The 18924-nt window shown below is 48.8% G+C and overlaps 1 protein-coding gene across 1 annotated transcript; it reads right to left on the bottom strand.

The window, feature by feature from the left end:
* Positions 1-892: 892 nt before the first annotated feature.
* R3HDML (R3H domain containing like) lies at positions 893-10645 on the bottom strand. The gene is made up of 5 exons (XM_042930122.1): positions 10388-10645; positions 7329-7447; positions 7073-7205; positions 5384-5499; positions 893-1025 (listed from the first exon to the last, which is right to left on the bottom strand). Exons 1-5 carry the CDS (start codon positions 10643-10645, stop codon positions 893-895), a joined length of 759 nt encoding a protein of 252 aa, XP_042786056.1.
* Positions 10646-18924: the final 8279 nt, after the last annotated feature.

Genomic DNA, 18924 nt, shown 5'->3' on the forward strand with positions numbered 1-18924 from the left:
GGAGAGGGGGAAATGGTTTATGGGAATGAGAATGAGGCTCTATGGGATGTGGGGGAGAGAGAGAGAGATAGACAGACCAACATGTGGAGTGGTAGAGAAAAAGACAGGCTCAGAAGAAGACAATTCTCTCAGGCGGCATGGGCTGAGCTTTGGTTTTGCACTCCATCTGCGCACTCAGAGAGGAGTCAGACAGCCTGTAGGGCATGTCAGGACCTGAGCCCCCAGCTGGGTGCCCTTGCAGACAAAGTGTGAAGCCATCAGTAGGTCACACCCTCCTCTGAGCCTCAGTGTATCCATCTGTAAAAGGGGAGCTTGACAGGTGGCTCCAGTAACACGCAATGGGAGTGAACCACAAGTCCTCAAAGTTTGGCTGTTATTGAGTGAATGAAAGTGGGTTTCAGGCTAAAGATCGTTTCAGAAATACTCTTCACTGGATGGACAAAGACCTGTGGGTTTGGGACCTGAGAGTTGGCCAGGCAGCCCCATCTAGCCCTGGCTCTCTGAGCACTGAGTCAATGAAAGATATGGGCCTTTTTGCCAGAAGTTGGAGAGAAGAAAGCTGTAAGAAAGAAAAAGAAAGAAAGAAAGAAAGAAAGAAAGAAAGAAAGAAAAGAAAAGAAAAAGAGAGAAAGAAAGAAAGAAAGAAAGAAAAGAAAAGAAAAGAAAAAGAGAGAAAGAAAGAAAGAAAGAAAGAAAGGAAGGAAGAAAGAAAAGGTTGTTTTCTTCAGGCACATGCTGGACATTTTGGGAATGGAAGGAGTCAGGAGGGAAAATTCAGATCAGAGGAGTGAACCCAATTATGTCCTTTAAAAAAACAATTATTCTTTGACCTGGTCTTTGGGAAGCGATCCTCTGGAGGAGGCCAGAGGCGCCGCCGGGGCCCTGGGGAAATTTAGAACCACAGAAGCTTATTGGATTTGAGTCCAGAGAAACACATGTTGCTGCTGCAGGTGCCTTGGTAACTTGGGGGACAGGCAGAACACGGCCGCCCCATCTTGTATGGTGCCTCGCCGATCCAGTTGCCCCTGGAAGAGAAAAGGTCCCAAGGAGATGGGGACAGAGAGTTATGTGAGCAACGTTCACACAGGTTTCCAAATCCCAGCACCGCCACTGACTGGTTATGCGACCTTGGGCAAGTCACGTCTGTAAGCCTTGGTCTCTTCATCTATAAACCCAAGAGAAGACTCCTCTCTCTCACTGGGATGCAGCGAAGATCAAATAAGGGAGCCCTGTGTGCACGCACCCAGCACGATGCCTGGCAAATAAGCGACTCTTCAGTAAGTGCTGGGTTTCTTACTTCCTCCACCCCACCTCCCATCGCTGACTCAGGCAACTCTGAGTTCTGGTCTGGGATTCTGCCCAGCTGGTAACAGAATAAACCACCTCGTTTCTTCTGAATAAAATAAAGAAATGAGGGGCACCCGGGTGGCTCAGTCGGTTGAGTGTCCGACTCTTGATTTCGGGTCAGGTCAGGATCTCGCCATGGTGAGATCAAGCCCTGCGTCAGGCTCTGCACTGACAGTGCCTGCATGAGATTTCTCTCTCCCTCTCTCTCTGCCCCTCCCCGCCCCTCCTTCTCTCTCAAAATGAATGAATGAATGAATGAATAAATAAATAAATAAATAAAATGGTATCTGCAAAAATGTGTGAACACTTTATGACCTTCAAAAGTGCTGTGCAAATAGAAGCTAGAATAATCAGATGACGAGTATAATTCAATCATGGGGGCACATGCCCTTGAAGCCTCATCATGGCCACTGCTGTCCGTTTCTTCAACAGCCGGATCCTAAATCCATCCTACCTGCTCCTGAGTTAGTCCTTTCAAGAGACCATGATGGCCTTTTGGAGGAAGTGGGATAGGGAGTTGATTGTTCAGTGTTTACAGAATTTCTCTTTGGGATGATGAAAAAGTTTGGGAAGCAGATAATGGTTATGGTTGCACAGTATTGTGAATGTAACTAATGCCACTGAGCTGTATGCTTAAAAATGATAAATGGTAAATGGCAAAACTTATGTTACACATATTTTTAAAAAATTAATAATGTAACAATATACCAAAACCCATTGAATTGTACACTTCAAATGGGTGAGTTGTATGGTATGTGAATTGTATCTCAATAAAGCTGTTAAAAACAAACAAACCACTTTCATCACTTTCTCCTGCTCAAAAACTTTTAGTGGCTTCCCATTGCCTGTGCAGGGGTTGACAATTTTTTTTTTTAGTGTTTATTTATTTATTTTGAGAAAGAGAGAGAATGCGCGCATGAGGGCATGCATGAGCCGGGAAGCAGTAGAGAGAGAGAGAGAATCCCAAGCAGGCTCCGCATTGTCAGTGCAGAGCTCCATGTGGGGCTTGATCTCATGACTGTGAGATCATGACCTGAGCTGAAATCAAGAGTTAAACACTTAACCAACTGACCCATCCAGGTGCCCCAGGGTTGGCAATTTTTTTCATGTAAAGGGCCAGATAGTAAATATGTTAGGGTTTGTGGGCCGTATATCTCTACTGCGTTGAAACCAGCCCTGGATAATATGTAAATAAATGGTGTGGCCGTGTTTCAATAAAACTTTATTTACAAAAACTAGCAGCACGCAAGATTTTGGCCATGAGCCATAGTTGGCTCACCCCCCCCAGCTCACAGAAGCACATGTGCAGCTTTTGGGCAGGTGTTCCAGACTGCTCCAACAGATCTAACTTACATACCCGCTCTTCCCCATCCCAGCCCACAGATTTTTCTTTTTCTCCCTCCTCTTCTCAAGGCCTAAAATCATTCCCTAGCTCTTGCTCATGACTGCCTCATTATCTCGCCACTGTTAGTTAACTTTGCCTTATTTTCTCGCACTTCATATGAATACTCATTGTGGGCAGAAAGGATACCTTTTATCTCCAAAAGTGATTGTTGAACGACTGTAAATAAAGTCAGCCAAAGTGCTTAGAGAAGTATGCATTTCTGGTTTTATATGGAGTTCACTCACTTATTCATTCAACAAACACTTCAGGAGCAGCTATAGGGCACCAAGACTTGTGCCAGATGCTGTGAGTCCATAGTTTTCAAAAGGTGCTTCTGGAAGTTTGGGGGCAGTGTGGGGGGGGGGAGGTGGGGACACCTGGGGGTGATGGAACAAAAGTCATTCTTTTTTTTTTTTATTTAATTTAACCACTGGGGAAAATTTTCTGCTTTTAAAAAAGGGGGTTGAAATCATTGTAGTAAAAGGATATAGAAATGAATTAAGTCTATTTCGAAGAGTTTATAACCTAGTTATAATCGTGGCCACCATTTACTAAGCATGTACTGTGGGCAACTATGTGCTGTGATGCTCTGTGAGGTAAGTAGGATTAGTCCTATTTTATTTAGGGGCAGAGAGAGAGAGAGAGAGACAGGGAGACAGAGGATTCAAAGCAGACTCTGCGACGAGAGTGGAGAGCCCAATGCGGGGCTCAAACTCAAGAGATGTGAGACCATGACCTGAGCCGAAGTCAGACTCTCAATCAACTGAGCTACCCAACTGCCCCCAGGATTAGCCCTCTTTTAAAAGAGGAGAGTGAGGCCTGTAGAGATGAAATGCCTTATCCAAAGTCCTCATATGCACATGGTAGAGCAGGACATTAAACCCAGATGTGGTCGCAGCAGTAAGCATCAACATATATTCTGACATTATCATGAGCCCGGAGGTGTTACCTGGGTCAAATCATTTATTTCTCTCAGTAATAATGAGTAGGGACTATTTTATTCTCATTCTGCAAGTGGAGAAACAGGCATGGAGAAGTGAAGTTAAATCACAAATTTGAACCCTGACAGTCTTGACTCCAGATAATAAAAATCTTAACAATTATGCTGTTAATGCTGCAAAAGTTTGATGTATCAGCAAATTGGAACAGCCCCTGAAGCCATTTGTAACGAAATTTGCTTTGTATTTTTGTGTCTGATAAAGCTGGGCTGATACTTTGTTAATAGATGTCACCATTAACAGGTAAAGGGCTTGAGAATTTGTGTTCAGGCTACCAGTGACTTCCAGAATATCAGAATAATGTAGGAGACAGAACATAGGACTTGAGGAGCACCTGGGTAGCCCAGTTTGTTGGGCTTCCGACTTGATTTCGGCTCAGGTCGTGATATCATGTTGTGTGAGTTTGAGCCCTGCTTTGGGCTCTGTGCTGGCGGCATGGAGCCTGCTTGGGATTCTGTCTCCCTCTCTCTCTGCAGCTTGTTCTCTAACTCTCTCTCTCTCAAAAATAAACTGAAAAACAAAAAAGAACATAGAACTTGAAATCAAGACTTGTGTTTCAAACAGCTTTGCTACCTCCTGGCTTTGTGACTTTTGTAAGTTACTTAACCTCCCTGATCCTCAATTTCTTACTCTTTTAAAAAAGGAAAAAAGTTTCCCAGTATCACTCCCATTTTTTCTTCCTTCTTTCTCTTTCATCTCTTCAATGAGATAACGAGGTGAAAAATATTTTGTAAATGGCTAAGGACTACTTGAGAGTAAAAGGTGATTATCGGCATGTGATTTTGAAATTCTAAATATTATGTTTACTTAGAATTTGTTCTTGTTTTTATTTATTTATTTATTTAGTTAATGTTTACTTAGTTTTTTGAAAGAGAGAGAGACAGGGCATGAGCCAGGGAGGGCAGAGAGGGAAGGAGACACAGAATCGGAACCAGGCTTCGGGCTCCGGGCTGTCAGCACAGAGCCTGACTCAGGGCTCAAACTCACAAGCCATGAGATCAGGACCTGAGCCAAAGTCAGATGCTTAACCAACTGAGCCACCCAGGTGACCCTGTTCTTGTTTTCATATGAGAGTCTGTAATGTTGGCAAATTTGTATAGTGTAAGTTGGATGTAACTTCCATTCCTCTTTCTCCATGTTTCCAAGAGGCTTACATACGAAGGCCACTCGTGACCTCCCTCCCACCAAGCTGATTGGAGAGTCTGGAGGAAGGAACTGAGTGTGCTCGTTCTAGCCTTCCTCTTTCCCTTGGGATCTGCGTGGCTGCAGGGAGCGTGTGTTCTCGGTTGCTCTGTTCCTGTGACGAGCTTGGAGGGGCCAGCAATGCACTTAACTGGTAGAGGACTGCGGTTGTCAGGTGTCCCCAGTCAATTGGTGTGCAGGTCCGATATGAGAGTGAGCTATTTGAAGCCTGCTTGCCTGGCACATCTCAACCACTTTCTCTGCTACTGACTTCGTCAGCGCGGCTGCCTATCCACCTGACTTGGTCCTCTGTCTCCCGATCACTTTTGCGATTTGGGTAAAGAAAAAGAATTATCAATTGACTCTAAAACTACCAAGTTGTATGGTTTTGAGGTTTCTTTGAATTCTGCCCATTCCACCTTCAGGGTCCACCCCTGTGCCCCACGGCCCCCTGCCTGGGGGCTGCACTTACTTAATGGCGTAGTTGCAGACCAGGTACACTGCCTGACGCCAGGTGTTGCCCCAGACGTTGATGCTGCCACAGGTGTGGAGGGCACAGCCCAGCCGATTGGAGGATGCCCACACCATCTGAGGAAGGACAATGACAGGGGAGGCTTTGAGAAGAACTCAGGCGGACCCAGGCCCCTTGGCACGGGGAGGCTCCTGGCTGTGGTTCAGGGTGTGGGCATTACATGAGGTCTTTCTGGGGAAGCCATCTGCCTCCTGTTCCTGGAGACACATTGTGCTATAATGTTACTCAAGGTTTTTGTTTTTTTACTACCACCAACGGTAAGGAGTGAATTTCCAATTGTTAGTGCACAAAATACACACACACACACACACACACACACACAGCTGGAACACAAGTTTTGTGAACCCATATTTAATATTTTCATGTGTGACATATGCTAATATTTTCTATACTGTTCTATTAATTTTCTTTCTTTCTTTGTTCCCTAGTGACTACCGCTTGAAAATCATTATTGTGTTAGAGTTAAAACACAAACTTTAGAGTTAAACAGCCTTGGATCAGAATCTCGGTATCACTAGTGTGTGGCTTTGACCAAGTCATTTCACCACTCCGCACCTCAGTTTCTTTGGTAAAGTGAAGCTAATAATGTCCTCTGGGATATCAGGGAGGACATTGTCTAGGCCTCATATTTCCTAGAGGGTCTCCAATGTAGAGTTTTGACATTAATTCCAAATGAGTCACAGAGAGATAGACAGACTGAAAGAAAATATTGGTCCTGGGGCACCTGGGTGGCTCAGTCAGTTGAACGTCTGACTCATGATTCCAGCTCAGGGCATGACCCCAGGGTTGTGGGATCAAGCCCCGAGTCAGGCTCCACAGCCTGCTTAAGATTCTTCCTCTCTCTCCCTCTGCCCTTCTCCCCCACTCATGCATACTCTCTCTCCCTCTCTTTCTCTCTCTCTCTCTCAAAAAGAAAAGAAAAGAAAAAAGAAGAAAAAGAAAATATCGGTCCTGTGATGGGAATTTTCGGTCCCATTTCCTACATTACATGGCATTATATTTTTATGTGTAACAAGTGGTAACATATTCAATATTAACACTCAAAATATACTACAATTTTGTCATTTTATTTTACCACTTTTTTTAAGATAGTGGGGTTCTTAGAATATACTAGAAAGTGTTTGGACCTATTGAATTCAAAAGCATTCTTGAACTCGTCAGACCACACATCTCCATTTTGGGGGTCAAACAATCTGGTCGGGCCCATGCAAGACACTCAATGCAAGATGCAATTAGCTGAGTTCAACATACACACAACCTTCCAGGAATATGCTTATTGTGTGAGAGGAAGTCCATAGGGCCTCTGTTCTATTTATTTATTTTTTTCATGTTTATTTATTTATTTTTGAGAGAGAGAGAATACAAGCAGGCAAGGAGCAGAGAGAGAGGGAGGCAGAATCTGAAGCAGGCTCCAGGCTCCAGGCTCCAAGCTGTCAGCACAGAGCCCAACACGGGGGCTCGAACTCACGAATCCAGAGATCATGACCTGAGCTGAAGTCAGACGCTTAACCACCTGAGCCACTTGGCACCCCCTCTGGTCTATTTCTAATTTCTGTCCCACCACATTCTTTTTCTTCTAGGCTCCCAGGATTTGTTCTCCCTCGGCCCTTCCTCCCAACAAAGGGGTACCTGGGTATAGTGGGAGCAGACAGGGCCGCTGCAGCGCCAGGGGCAATGTGGGCGACAGTCCCTGGGGGCAGGAAACGAGTAATGCCGCTTCTCCTCAGACCAAGACTTGACGAGGTCCACCACCGAGCGGTACCTGGGGAGGCAGAGCAGATGGAAGGCACACTGGCTGGGGAATGGAGGAGCTACCCTGCCGCCACCACCGTGCTCCGTGACCTCATCGAGCGACCGAGAGGACGAAGGGAAAAAGGTCACTCACCGGCCAGAATGGATGGACAGGTTCTGGCCCACGTGTCTCATCAGCTGTGAGGGCCCGTGGGCCCAGATGCACTGGGTGGCCCAGGCCTCGGCAGACCTGGCCAGCCGCTCGTCCCAGACCTGGGGAAAGAAAGGCCATGAACTTCCCTGGGGCCGGGGCACCGGTGTGGGTGGGGAGGAGGGGGAACCACTATCCCAGCGGTGTCCTGAGATGGGCATTGTCCTGGTCCTGTTTCTCCTCCATCTGCTTGAAACCCTGTACCAAATCCACTGGACAAATCAGAAAACTAAGAGTCAGAGAAGGCCTATGATGTCAAGGTCAACAGCAAGTCCACACCAGAGCCAAGATCCACCCTGACCTCCCACTCCTCGTCTGGTACCCACCCCAACTCCCGCCTCTGGACTTCAGGCTGGGGGCTCTCGGCTCTGAGCGGGCTCTGTGGTGTTTGTGCGGGAGTTCCTAGCAGTCCCTGGAAGTGACTGAGCCCAGGGTGATGGGGAGGGAACTGGTTTATTATTTTATTTATTGTATTTTTAAAATGTGTTTATTTTAACATTAAGCATTTTGAGTTCAAAAGGTTTTTTTTCCTGAATAGTGAAAACACGCACAAATTTAATATGTGAGATGCCTAAAGGAGGAAAAGTAGAAAGTTTCCCATCTTTTTTTATTTTTTATTTTTTTTTAACGTTTATTTATTTTTGAGACAGAGAGAGACAGAGCATGAACGGGGGAGGGTCAGAGAGAGAGGGAGACACAGAATCTGAAACAGGCTCCAGGCTCTGAGCGGTCAGCACAGAGCCCGACGCAGGGCTCAAACTCACGGACCGCGAGATCGTGACCTGAGCTGAAGTCGGACGCTTAACCGACTGAGCCACCCAGGCGCCCCGAAAGTTTCTCATCTTAATCCTCGACTTCCTCCCCCACCTGTCCTGCCCCATAGAGGCATCCTCCTCCAGAAACACTCTATACCTGTACAAGTATATATACATGAATATATATGCATACATATAATTATATAAGTATATGTAAAATATATGATTATATATAATACATATAATTATATAAGTATATAAAATTACATAAGTGTATATAAATATATAATTGTATTTAATATAAAAGTTATACATTTTGTTGACAAATGGCAGCTAACCAGACCTTCTATCAGGTTCCTGGCTGCTTTTGCTCAACCAAACAGGTTATCTTAGTGGCTATTCCACATCAACACATAAAGAATAACGCCCTCCTCCCTCCCAACAGCTTCATAATTTTCCAATGTGTGACTGCTGCAAGTTTTATAACTTGAAAAAGGACCACTTTTAAAAAAAAATACCAGTTTCCTTCCACTCTGACTTCCTAGGATTCTCTGAGATACTATTCATTCATTCATCATATTTGTTCACTCAGCAAATACTGAACAATATTTCTAGGCACCCAGAACTGACAGTCTAGCAAGGAAATGAGACATTAAACAATCATTACGATCCCGGTGGGTGTGAGCATGTGAAACAGGCGACAGGAACTTTTGGGGAGGCTGTGGGAGAGAAAGGATTCCTTGGGCAAAGGATACTTAGTCAGATGCCTGTCCTGCGGGCAGAAGGCAGCTAGTGAAGAAGTCACAGGGATAGCAAGAGAGGGGTCCAAACATGTTTCCAGGGTTGTCCAACTGATACTCTTCGGGAATGCAGAGGAATGTTTCCTTCGTGCACCAAAGGGGTAAAACGAGGGAAATGCATGCTAACATCAAACCCACATTCACTGACCCTGCTGGGGTCCATGGTGAGCTGTTTCACTCTCTCTGTTCCACCACGCATGCAACAATTAAACACTCGTTGGGATGAGTGCCTTACACACACGCTGGTGCACAATAAATGTGTCATTGTTTGAAAAACGGAGGACCTTCCGTGTGCCAGCCCCTGTGCTAATAAACGAATGAGTCAGTCAATGAACAAATAAATGACTCCCCCACCTCTAGCTGCTTGCCGTTCTGGTTCCTATCCCCGCCCTTCCCCAACACCTTATGCCTACTTGACATTGTATTACCCATTTGTTATGTTGTGGATGTTTGTTTTCTATCATCCCCATGAGGGAAGACACCTTTTCCATCCTGTTCTCAGCATCTCCATGAGGCTTAGCGTACTGCCTACCTCTGAGCAGCGGTTACTACCTAAGTGAATGGACACATTGCAAAAGCATAGGGATTTTCAGGCTGTTGAGAAGCACATGTTTGTCTTGGAGCGGGGAGACTGGCCATCTCTTTCTGTAAAGAAATCTGTGGGTGGGCTAGAAGCCTATCTCTCCAGGCTGGTTTGAGACAAAGGTCCTGGGGGAGGGACTGTGATAAAGAGAAAGGTCCCCTCCTCCACTCTGAGAGTCTGGCTTCTTCGGGGCTGGGGTGACAGCCGCTGGTCCTGCCTCCTTAAGGGAACATCTCTCAGCTTCTGCAGCTGCTCAGCTGCCAGTTTTCTTCAGCTTGAGACCCCAGGTACCCGTCCCCGCTGCTCCAAACTCTCCCCCCACAGGCCTGCTGAGTACAGTCTGTGAGTGTCCATCAGACCCCTGCCGCAAAGAGACAATAGCATGGACCGCTCCAGCCACCCACCCCCTGCAGACCCCAGCAGGGAGCCAAAATCCTTGGGCAAGGTATTGTGTTGGTTAAGACCACAACCTTTCGCAGCAGGCTGACCTGGGTTAGAATCCCAACCAGATGACCTTTGGCAAATCTCTGCCTCTCGGTTTCTTTATTTGGATAAAGGAGACTGCAATCTCCACGTCGAAGGCAGAGGAGAACCCTCAGGGTTATGTGTAGGTGAGGTGCAGGCACACAGTGGATGCCCCATAAACAGCAGTCTGCTGACCCCACTTCCCAAGACAACCTGTGCGCATGGCCTTAGTGTCCTCATCTATCAAATGGGGAGAGGAATTCCTGCCCTTTGCACAGGACCCAGACACCGAGATACTGGCTAGTGGGGCCAGGCTGGCAAGTGGTCCAGCCCTTCCAGAACACACTGAGTTGACTGACATTTGCTGGAAAGGGCACAGGGGAAGGCACGGGAACTCACCATATACTCCATGTTGGCCGCAGGTGGGTGCACACTGGCCCGGATGTGGTTGTGATAATCCAGTAAGGCACTCATGTCCCGGGCAGAGATGTGGCGCTTCCGCCGGTAGCGGGGCACCCCCAGGCCACTCAGGGGCCACACGGCTGTGCCCTCGGTCCGGGCCAGTGCCAGGGTGGCATTGGGCATCAAGGCGTTCACTGCCTGGCCTGCCCAGAAGAGCAGGCCTGCCAGGCCCACGGTGCTGGGCAGCAGGGGCATAGCTGGCTGGAAGGGTCACGTGTCACCTCGTGCAGTCAGCGCCGGCTGCCTGGAGGGGGTGGGCATGAGGGCACCAAACCCTGAGCGTTCTCCAGCACTGCCACCCTGAGGGTGCTAACTAACCCATGGGAACTTGGCAAAGATCTCCTGACTCAGCTCTAGTCCTGATGCCCCCACACCCTGTCCTCCCCACCCCAGTGGACTCAGTGGATCAGGCGATGGAGGGAAATGCCCGGACAGCAGCTAATCCTGATCAGGCCGTGTGATACAGATGGAGCTAGCATCAAAGCCAGGGTCCCATCCCACGAGCCCAGGAGACAGACACCTGTCCTCTCCAGCCCGGACACCCTCTTCACCAATCCTGCTCCAAGTGGGCTCCATCGATGCCCTCAGAGGGCAGGGCCAACCTTCCCCGGGGCATTCTGCCAGGCCCTGTCATCCCTGAATTGCTGTGTTTTGGGGGTTGAGAGTGAGACACAGGAAGAATCGGGTGGCAGAGGAGATGGAGGAGGATGAGGCAGAGAAAAAGAGAAGCAGAGAGGAAGAAAAACGAGAAGAGACCCAAGAGTCGTCTGAAAAAAAGATACAGAGAACAGCGATGAAGGAAACTGGAAGGTGGAAAGATAAGGAGAGAATGGGAGACAGTGACGGGGGAAAAAGAGAAAGAGCATGGGAGAGACAGAAGCAGAGGGAAAAATTCTGACAGGGGAAAGAAGAACAGAGAAGACGAGGGAGAAAACAGTTAAAGAGAAGACAGCCAGAGAGAGGCGTGCGTGCGGGCGACCACGCAGCAGGCTTCCCAGGGGCGCGTACCCAGGCCGGGCAGCCCAGGCGGGTTGCAGCGGGCGTCGAGGAGGCAGGGACCTCTGCAGACACCCTGGCCCGCCTGGCAGCGCCGCGACTTTAACGGTCCCCTGGGAGCTGATGGCATCTGACGTCCGGGCCCCACAGCCCCCTCCCCTTCCAGCCAGGCCAGGCTTGGACCGAGGCTCCGCCTGCCCGTTTGTGGGCTTTCCTCTCCCGCCCTCTGGCGCCTCTGCTCTTCCTGCTTCCACCTGGGGTGTGCAGGGCTGGGCTGAGCTGCTGGTTGGGGTAGGGATGTGACAATGGCAGGGACTCCAGGAGGAAATAGCACCCCTACCTTAGAAACCCCAGATACAGAGGCTTTTCTCTGCCTTCTAGACCCCAACATTAAGGCCACCTTGCTTTGGGAGAGTATTCTTTGTTTTCCCTACGAAGCCGTCCAGCCTCAGAGTAGGCAATTAACTTGGTCCCATCTAATGAGCACCTACTATATGCCAGGCCTGGGCTGAGTGCTTTACACACACAAGTTCAGCCAACCCTCAGAAGCAGATACTATAGCTCCCCATTTAACAGGTGAAGAAACTGAGCCCAAGAGATGAAGGGACGAGCCCAAAGCCAAGCCAGCCGTCTGTAATAGAGACAAGATTTAAATCCAAGTCTGACCCCAGAGCCCTGTTAGTATGTAAAAAGGATGCCATTTTCTGGGTTTCTTTGTTTCTAAGGATGCTATTTTTTTTTAAACCAAACCAACATCGAAGCCCAGAGAAAGAGCCCAGGAGGATGTTCACTAGCATGCCACTCGAACGGAGCACCATGCAGCCTAATGAATTAAGCGATGGATCTGGGTTCAAATCCCCATTATTTCGCTCACTAACTGGGTGTCCTTGAGCAAGTTACTCAGTCATTCTGTGCCTCGTCTGTAAAATGGGAGTAATAACGGTACCTACCTTCTAGCACTGTTGTGAAGATAAAACAAATTAACATTGTGGAGCGCTCAGAACTATGCCGGTACACAGCGTGTGCTCTGTGCGTGTGCGTGTGCGTGTGTGTATGTGTGTGCATGCACGTATGCGTGTGTGTGTGTGCTTGCACAGACACATGCACCAGCATGCAGATGTCTACACAGGCATGTGCACGTGTGTGTTGTCAAAGCCCCTTTGGTCTCTGAGTTGCTGTATTTCTAGGTTAAGACAGGAGTTTAATTTCTCCTCTCTGATTACTTGTATTCTTCACAAATAACAAGCAACACTTTTGTAATGGAGACGGTAGACTTACAGGAAAGAGGTTCTATAAAAACACCCAAAGTCGAAGCATTTGTGAGCCTTCAGCCTCCTCTTCCAGTGACCTCTAGAATCCCCAGAACTCAGTGTCGGGGTCCCCAGCTGAGCCAGGTGGCAATGGAGCGCTGGGGGCTGGGGTTCTCCCCAGACACATGGCATTCCCGCCCTCGGCAGCCACCCAGCCTCAGCCTCCCGGCCCAGACCGTGCCTGCTGCCAAAGCACACATCTTCCTGCCGGAGTGGCTGCCTGCTGGACGCTGGGGGAGGTGGGGCAGGCCGAGGCAGTGAGGGCTGGGGGTGCTGGCCCTGTCCGGGACAGGCTTTCACCACCGTGCCAGAAAGACAAGGGGGCTGGGCTCCAATCTAGCCCCATCTCTGCCTCCAGAGTGCTGTGTGTCCTGAGGTAAGGTCCTATCCTTCTCTGGGCCTCAGATGTCCCATGAAAAAAGCTGGACTGAGGGCTTACCCGCCTATGGCAGGCTGGGACCCACGGCACCCAGGGGGAACTCTGCAGCCCAGGGTAGGCACACGCGAACAGCCTTGGCCCTTACAGACCCAGGAGCGCCAACGATTATGCCCCCCTCTGTCAGCACGCTCAACGGACCTTCTTCTATGGTTTGCACACGAGTGGAGCTTCACATCCATAGTTCACTGCTTTTCACAGCAGCCTTTGAGGCAGTAACCCCACCCATGGCACAGCTGGGGAGACTGAGGCACACAGAGCCTCAGGGACTTGTCCTAGGGCCAGGAGCTTATTTGTGTGGTAATGGGGACTCTGCAGTGAACATCCCCACACATTTACAGAATGCACATGCCTCCCCTGGGCACACACCACACGCACCTGCAGATACACACTCCCGCAAGCGCATCCTCCTCCTACAAACCACAGAGACGGCTCAATTCCCCATCCCCTTAGATCCTTTCTACTGTGCCCCCTCCGGTGCCCTTGCATAAATATACAGGAACTCACCCTTTACACATTTAATCCTGTGAAAACATATAAGCCAACCATACTTGCTCCTATCTCAGTGCTCGGCACTATTTTAAGCACTTACTTGGATGAGCTCATTGAATCTTCAGAAAAACTCTATCAGGTAGGTACTAATATTGTCATCATATCCACTTTTATATGCACATGGCAGCTAAGTCACAAAGAGGTGAGTCACTTGCCTGGGGTCCCACATCCAGTGGATGGCAGAGATGGGTCAGGTGCCCGGGCAGGCTGGCCACGCTGCCTCCGCACAGAGACACAGACAGACAGCTCCACATACAAAAGCATCATCTCCTACCACACACATTCACACATCCACAGAAACCCAGAAAATTGCACCGGGTAAACACACAGCAACACCCCCAGGCCACTCCACCAGGTGGGAACGTCTCTGCTGTCCTCCTGGTCTGAACCTGTTCCCGCGCCCCCTTCGGCAGGTTTTCAGGAGATCAAAACGGTAGGGGTGGGGCAGGAAATAACCAGGGATGGCCCAGATTATCGTCCTGGGTCGGGATCTCATTTTAGGGTAAGAACACCTTCTCACCTCTGGATTTTACCAGCTGGATTCAGCTACTACGTCACCCTCCTTCCTGTCGGAATTCTCTCCGGGTTTGGGCAAGCAAAGGGAAATTCTTCCAGAGAGTAGTCGTATTTGAGGCAGTAGGGCTCAGTGGCTACCAGCACGGCTCTGGATCTAGACACTTAGGTTCGTGGCTTACCATCTGTGCGATGGTGGGCAAGTTACTTAACCTTTCTGTGCCCCAATTTCCTCATCTATAAAATGGGGCTGCCTCACAGCACTGTTGTGAGGATAAAATGAGTTAGCACATCTGAAGACACTTGACACAGAGTAAGCGGTCAATATACGGTAGCCCTAAGAGCAGCTAACAACAGTAGCAACAGCCGTCAACCGTGATTAGCACATACTAGGTGCCGGGCACTAAATGCTTTAGGGGCCTGATCTTATCTAAGCAGGGCTCCAGTTTCTTGGGTGAGGTATCAGAATCCCCATTCTATAGACTAGGAAGTGAAAACTCAGAGAGGTCAAGTAATTTGCCCAAGTTCACACAGCTAGTGCCAGTGGAAACTGGATTCCAGAGCCAGGTCTCTGATCCCTCACCCTGTAAAGTTGCTTTTGAGTAGACTGCAGGACAGAAGTCTGGTGTTCGAGGAAGGAGGCTGAGAGCTTCTAGGTCCCTCATTTGCCAGTTGAGGAAAGAGTTTCAGAGAGGTTAAGTGACTTGTCTAAGTCACACGGCAACTGGCAGACTCGGGACTGGAACCCAGATCCGCATCACTTCAAATCCAAGGAGGAGAGGGAGGAAGCTAGAAGGAGGGCAATGCATGTGAAAAATAATAGCGATGATCCAGACTCTTCAAAACTTTTCAGGTCAAATGCTCCAGATTCTTCCAAAAGATAAATTAAGAAAATGCAAGGGACGAGGGAGGAATCAGTAGAGATTTAAAAGATACACATTTTTTAATATGGACAAGGCTCCTATAGTCTTTAGGGATGTGTACTTGGGCAATAAAACTATAAAGAAACACAAAGAAATACTGTCAAAGTCAGACTGTGATCAGGCTGGGACATTTGAGGGGTTCCTATTTCTTGGTCTGACTGGTGGTTACAAGTGGTTTGCTTTATTGGGTTCCCTCTCTGTTTTGTGTGACTTTCTGTATTCGTTTTATTTTACAATAAAACAGGCTTTTAAAAACATAACAGCAGGAGTCATTTATACAATGACATCCTCCATCTGTTACCACCTTAACCATGCATGAGGATTTTAATCTCCTTTTAATAGTTAGAGGATGCGAGGCTCAAAGAGGGAGGCAACTTGCCCACAGTCACACAGCAAATAAGTCTGGGAGCTGGGAGTCGACCCCTGTGGCATGGTTTGTCTCTGCAGCACAGCGGTGGTTCGGCTGCCGGTGGTAGTTCCTGGCCCAGCAAGGAGAATCGGAAAGGCCTCATGACAGATGCAGAGAAACTCACGCCTTAGAAAATAAATCACACTCAGAAGCACCTCTAGGCTCCCAGGTCGGCCTCCTGCTCTCTCTGCAGCCCTATAGCAGTGTCACCTCCTTGGCAGGTTACCCAAGAGGGGGCAGGATGGTCTAGCACTGGGTAAGGAGCAGAGCTGTGGTTTCAGACACGTGACCTGGCTCTGAGCCCTTTCTAAACCTTTGTTTCCTCATCTATAAAATGGGAACAATAAATAGACACTACCTTATTTGGCTATTAGGAGAAATTCAGTGTGATATATGTTAGCACACAAGCCAAAGTTTGTTCAACGTTAGCCGTTAACCTCCCCAAACAGAAACACGGTGTGATTCCATTGACACACTGCGCAAGAGCAGGTAACACTAATGGAAGATAACAGAAGTGGGAACAGAGGCTACGCTGAGGGGTACTGACCGAGGGGGGCAGGAGGGGGCTCCCACTGAGGGGCTGCACCTGTCTTTTATTTTGATCCAAGTGGTGGATCCAAGGGTGTGTGTATGTAAAACTTCATCTAGTTGTATACTTGAGATTTCAGCACTTAAAATTAAGTTATGCTTTAATTTTAAAAGTTGGACTTATATATGGTTAAAAAAGTCTTTGTTTAACGTAAAAGAGTTCTTTCAACAAGTACAACATGAAAGTCCTACGTAAGAAAAAACACATACCAACAGAAATATCCCATTCTTGTCTCCCCAACAACACATCCATTCTCCCCCATACACCCAACCTAAATCCCCAGCAGTCTACACACATAACCAAAGACCCCAATATCAACACAGACAGAAGTCACCATCCAACAGAGCAGACACATCTGCAAACTCCCACTCAACCCCATAGCACATCCATATTCAAATATAGATGCTTTTCACTTCGGGCCCATGGAAACACACCCTCTGTGCAAACACACAAACAGACACACACAAACACGCCAAACCCATAGACCAAACTGATTCAGTGAGTAGATTCGTGAGTCAGACTCCACCACTTCCTCACCATAGGATCCGAGGCAAGTCATGTAATTCCTCTGCGCCTCAGTTTCCTCATCCGCAAAATGGGCCCAATAAGATCTTCTCTCATGAAATAAAATACAATAAAAAGGAAGACAATGGGCAAATAAGCGCTTTGAGGGAAGGAGCTGTGTGTTTTGTGTCTCTATCTTCAGTGACGCACATCACGCCATTATTAGTGAACTTGAGTATGTTGTCCGTTCTCACCAAATTACACTTTAGATTCAAAAGGATCTTTTTTTTTAAGGACATGATTTTAATAGCCTTTACGTAGTTATTTTATGCAATTTATGTAGCTTTTTTAAAAAAGTTTACTTATTTATTTTTGAGAGATAGAAAGCATAAGTGGGGAAGGGGCGGAGAAAGAGAATCCCAAGCAGGCCTCACGCTGTCAGCCCAGAGCCCCGAATCCTGAGATCATGACCTGAGCTGAAATCAAGAGTCAGGCACTTAACTAACTGAACCACCCAGGCACCCCTAGTTTCAGGACGCATTTAACCAAAATTCCAAGTTATTTTGGAGGAAGTCGGCAAGCTGATTCTAAGCTTTGTATAGAAGAGTCACGGCCTAAGAGTTTTCAAGACATTCTACCAGTTGAAACGTGAGCAACAGGTGATGATTAAGGAGAAGCGGAGACATGAGTTGGGGGTGAAGCTGGGACACAGGGTCGGGACAGGGACACCAGTACAAGCACTGGACGGGCTTGGGCAAAGGCTCTGAGGCAGGCAGGAATTGGGTGGGTGTGAAGAACTAAAAAAAAAAAGGCAGGTTAGGGAAGACTCTCCAGGTAAGAGTGTGTAAGGGGTTAGTTGAAAGATGGGAGCACATCTTACAGGTTGGAGACCTTGGAGGCCATGCCAGCCACAGGGCGGGCGATGACCTGAGGGCCTCCTTTTCTGCTTTGTGCAGAAGCACAGTGCCCAGTCCTGCCAGTGGGGGTTGGGGAGTGTGAGGGGGGCAGGGAGAGCAGACCAGGGCGTAGCCCGTTAGGGAAAGGGGGCACCTCACCCTAGTCCAGAGCAGGGGAGGGGCAGAGAGAGAGAGCCTTCGCACCAGGGAGCCCCTCACCGCCTGGGTGAGGGTGTCAGAGACGACTTTCCCCTCCAAAAGAGATGCGGAAGCTGAAAGAAGGGGCTGGCCAGGGGCGATCCAGCTGGGGGAGGGGGCGCCCAGTGATCCTGCGCCCTGGCGCGCCGTCCCTGCCTGAGGCCGCGGCTTGGGGGCCGGCGGCTAGAGGACTGGGGAATCCTCCTCCGGGTCCAGCCTGGACAGCTGCATGGCCAGGTGTGGTCGCGGAATTTGCTGTGTCGCCGGCCGCTGCAGCTGGAGCGGAAAAGCCTCTGTGTCAGCTCCCCCCCAACCCCCCCCCCCCCCCCCCCCCCCCCCCCGCCACCACCACCGAGGCGCCCCACATTCCTGCTTCGGGCGCGGAGCTGGAGCCCCGCGGCCACATCCCGGCTCCGGCTCCGTCTCCGGACCCTAAGAATTCAGCAGGGCGGGGGCGGGAAGGGACCAGGGGGAGACTCTGTGGCCTGAAAACTGAGTCAGACTTCTCATCTGTTCAGTGAGGACAGTGACACTTTGCTGTGCCTGTCTGACAAGTTACTATGAGCAAAGATGAGCGTCTTTATTTCAGGGGTGACCATCTCTTGTGTGCCTACTGTATGCACACCTAGTACAATAAGGTTTCACTTATTTATCCCCGCAACAAGGCTGGCACTCCAGCGTTGTCGTTTTTCAGATGAAGAAACAGAGATAAATGACTTGTCCTAGGACACATAGGTAATAAATCCTGAGTCTAGACTTGACCCTGTGTCTGCCTGGCTGTGTTCTTAACCAACATACCACATGGCTGCTAAATCTTCCCAACTGCGCCAGTGGTAAGCTTTGCAGAGTGCTGTGACCCTGTGAGTCGTCTTTTCTTTGGCGGGCCAGTGAGGTCAGAGCGACAACCCCCAGACCTAGGAGACAGGGGTGGCTACTGGTTAAGCGCTTCACCCTGTGAGGCATACTTTACCCTGGTCTGAATCCCAGCTCTGATGGCCTGCTGGCTGTGTGACCTTGGCTAAGTTTCTTGGCCTCTCTGTGCCTCAGTCTTTGCAGAATGAAGTAGTAACAGCCAAATACAGTAAAGCATTTAGTGCCAGACACTTAGTTAAGTTTCAATAAAACGGGTTCTTCTTAGAACCTAAGTA

The sequence above is a fragment of the Panthera leo genome, chromosome A3 (genome assembly GCF_018350215.1).
Source record: "Panthera leo isolate Ple1 chromosome A3, P.leo_Ple1_pat1.1, whole genome shotgun sequence".
In the NCBI taxonomy this organism is placed as follows: Eukaryota; Metazoa; Chordata; class Mammalia; order Carnivora; family Felidae; genus Panthera; species Panthera leo.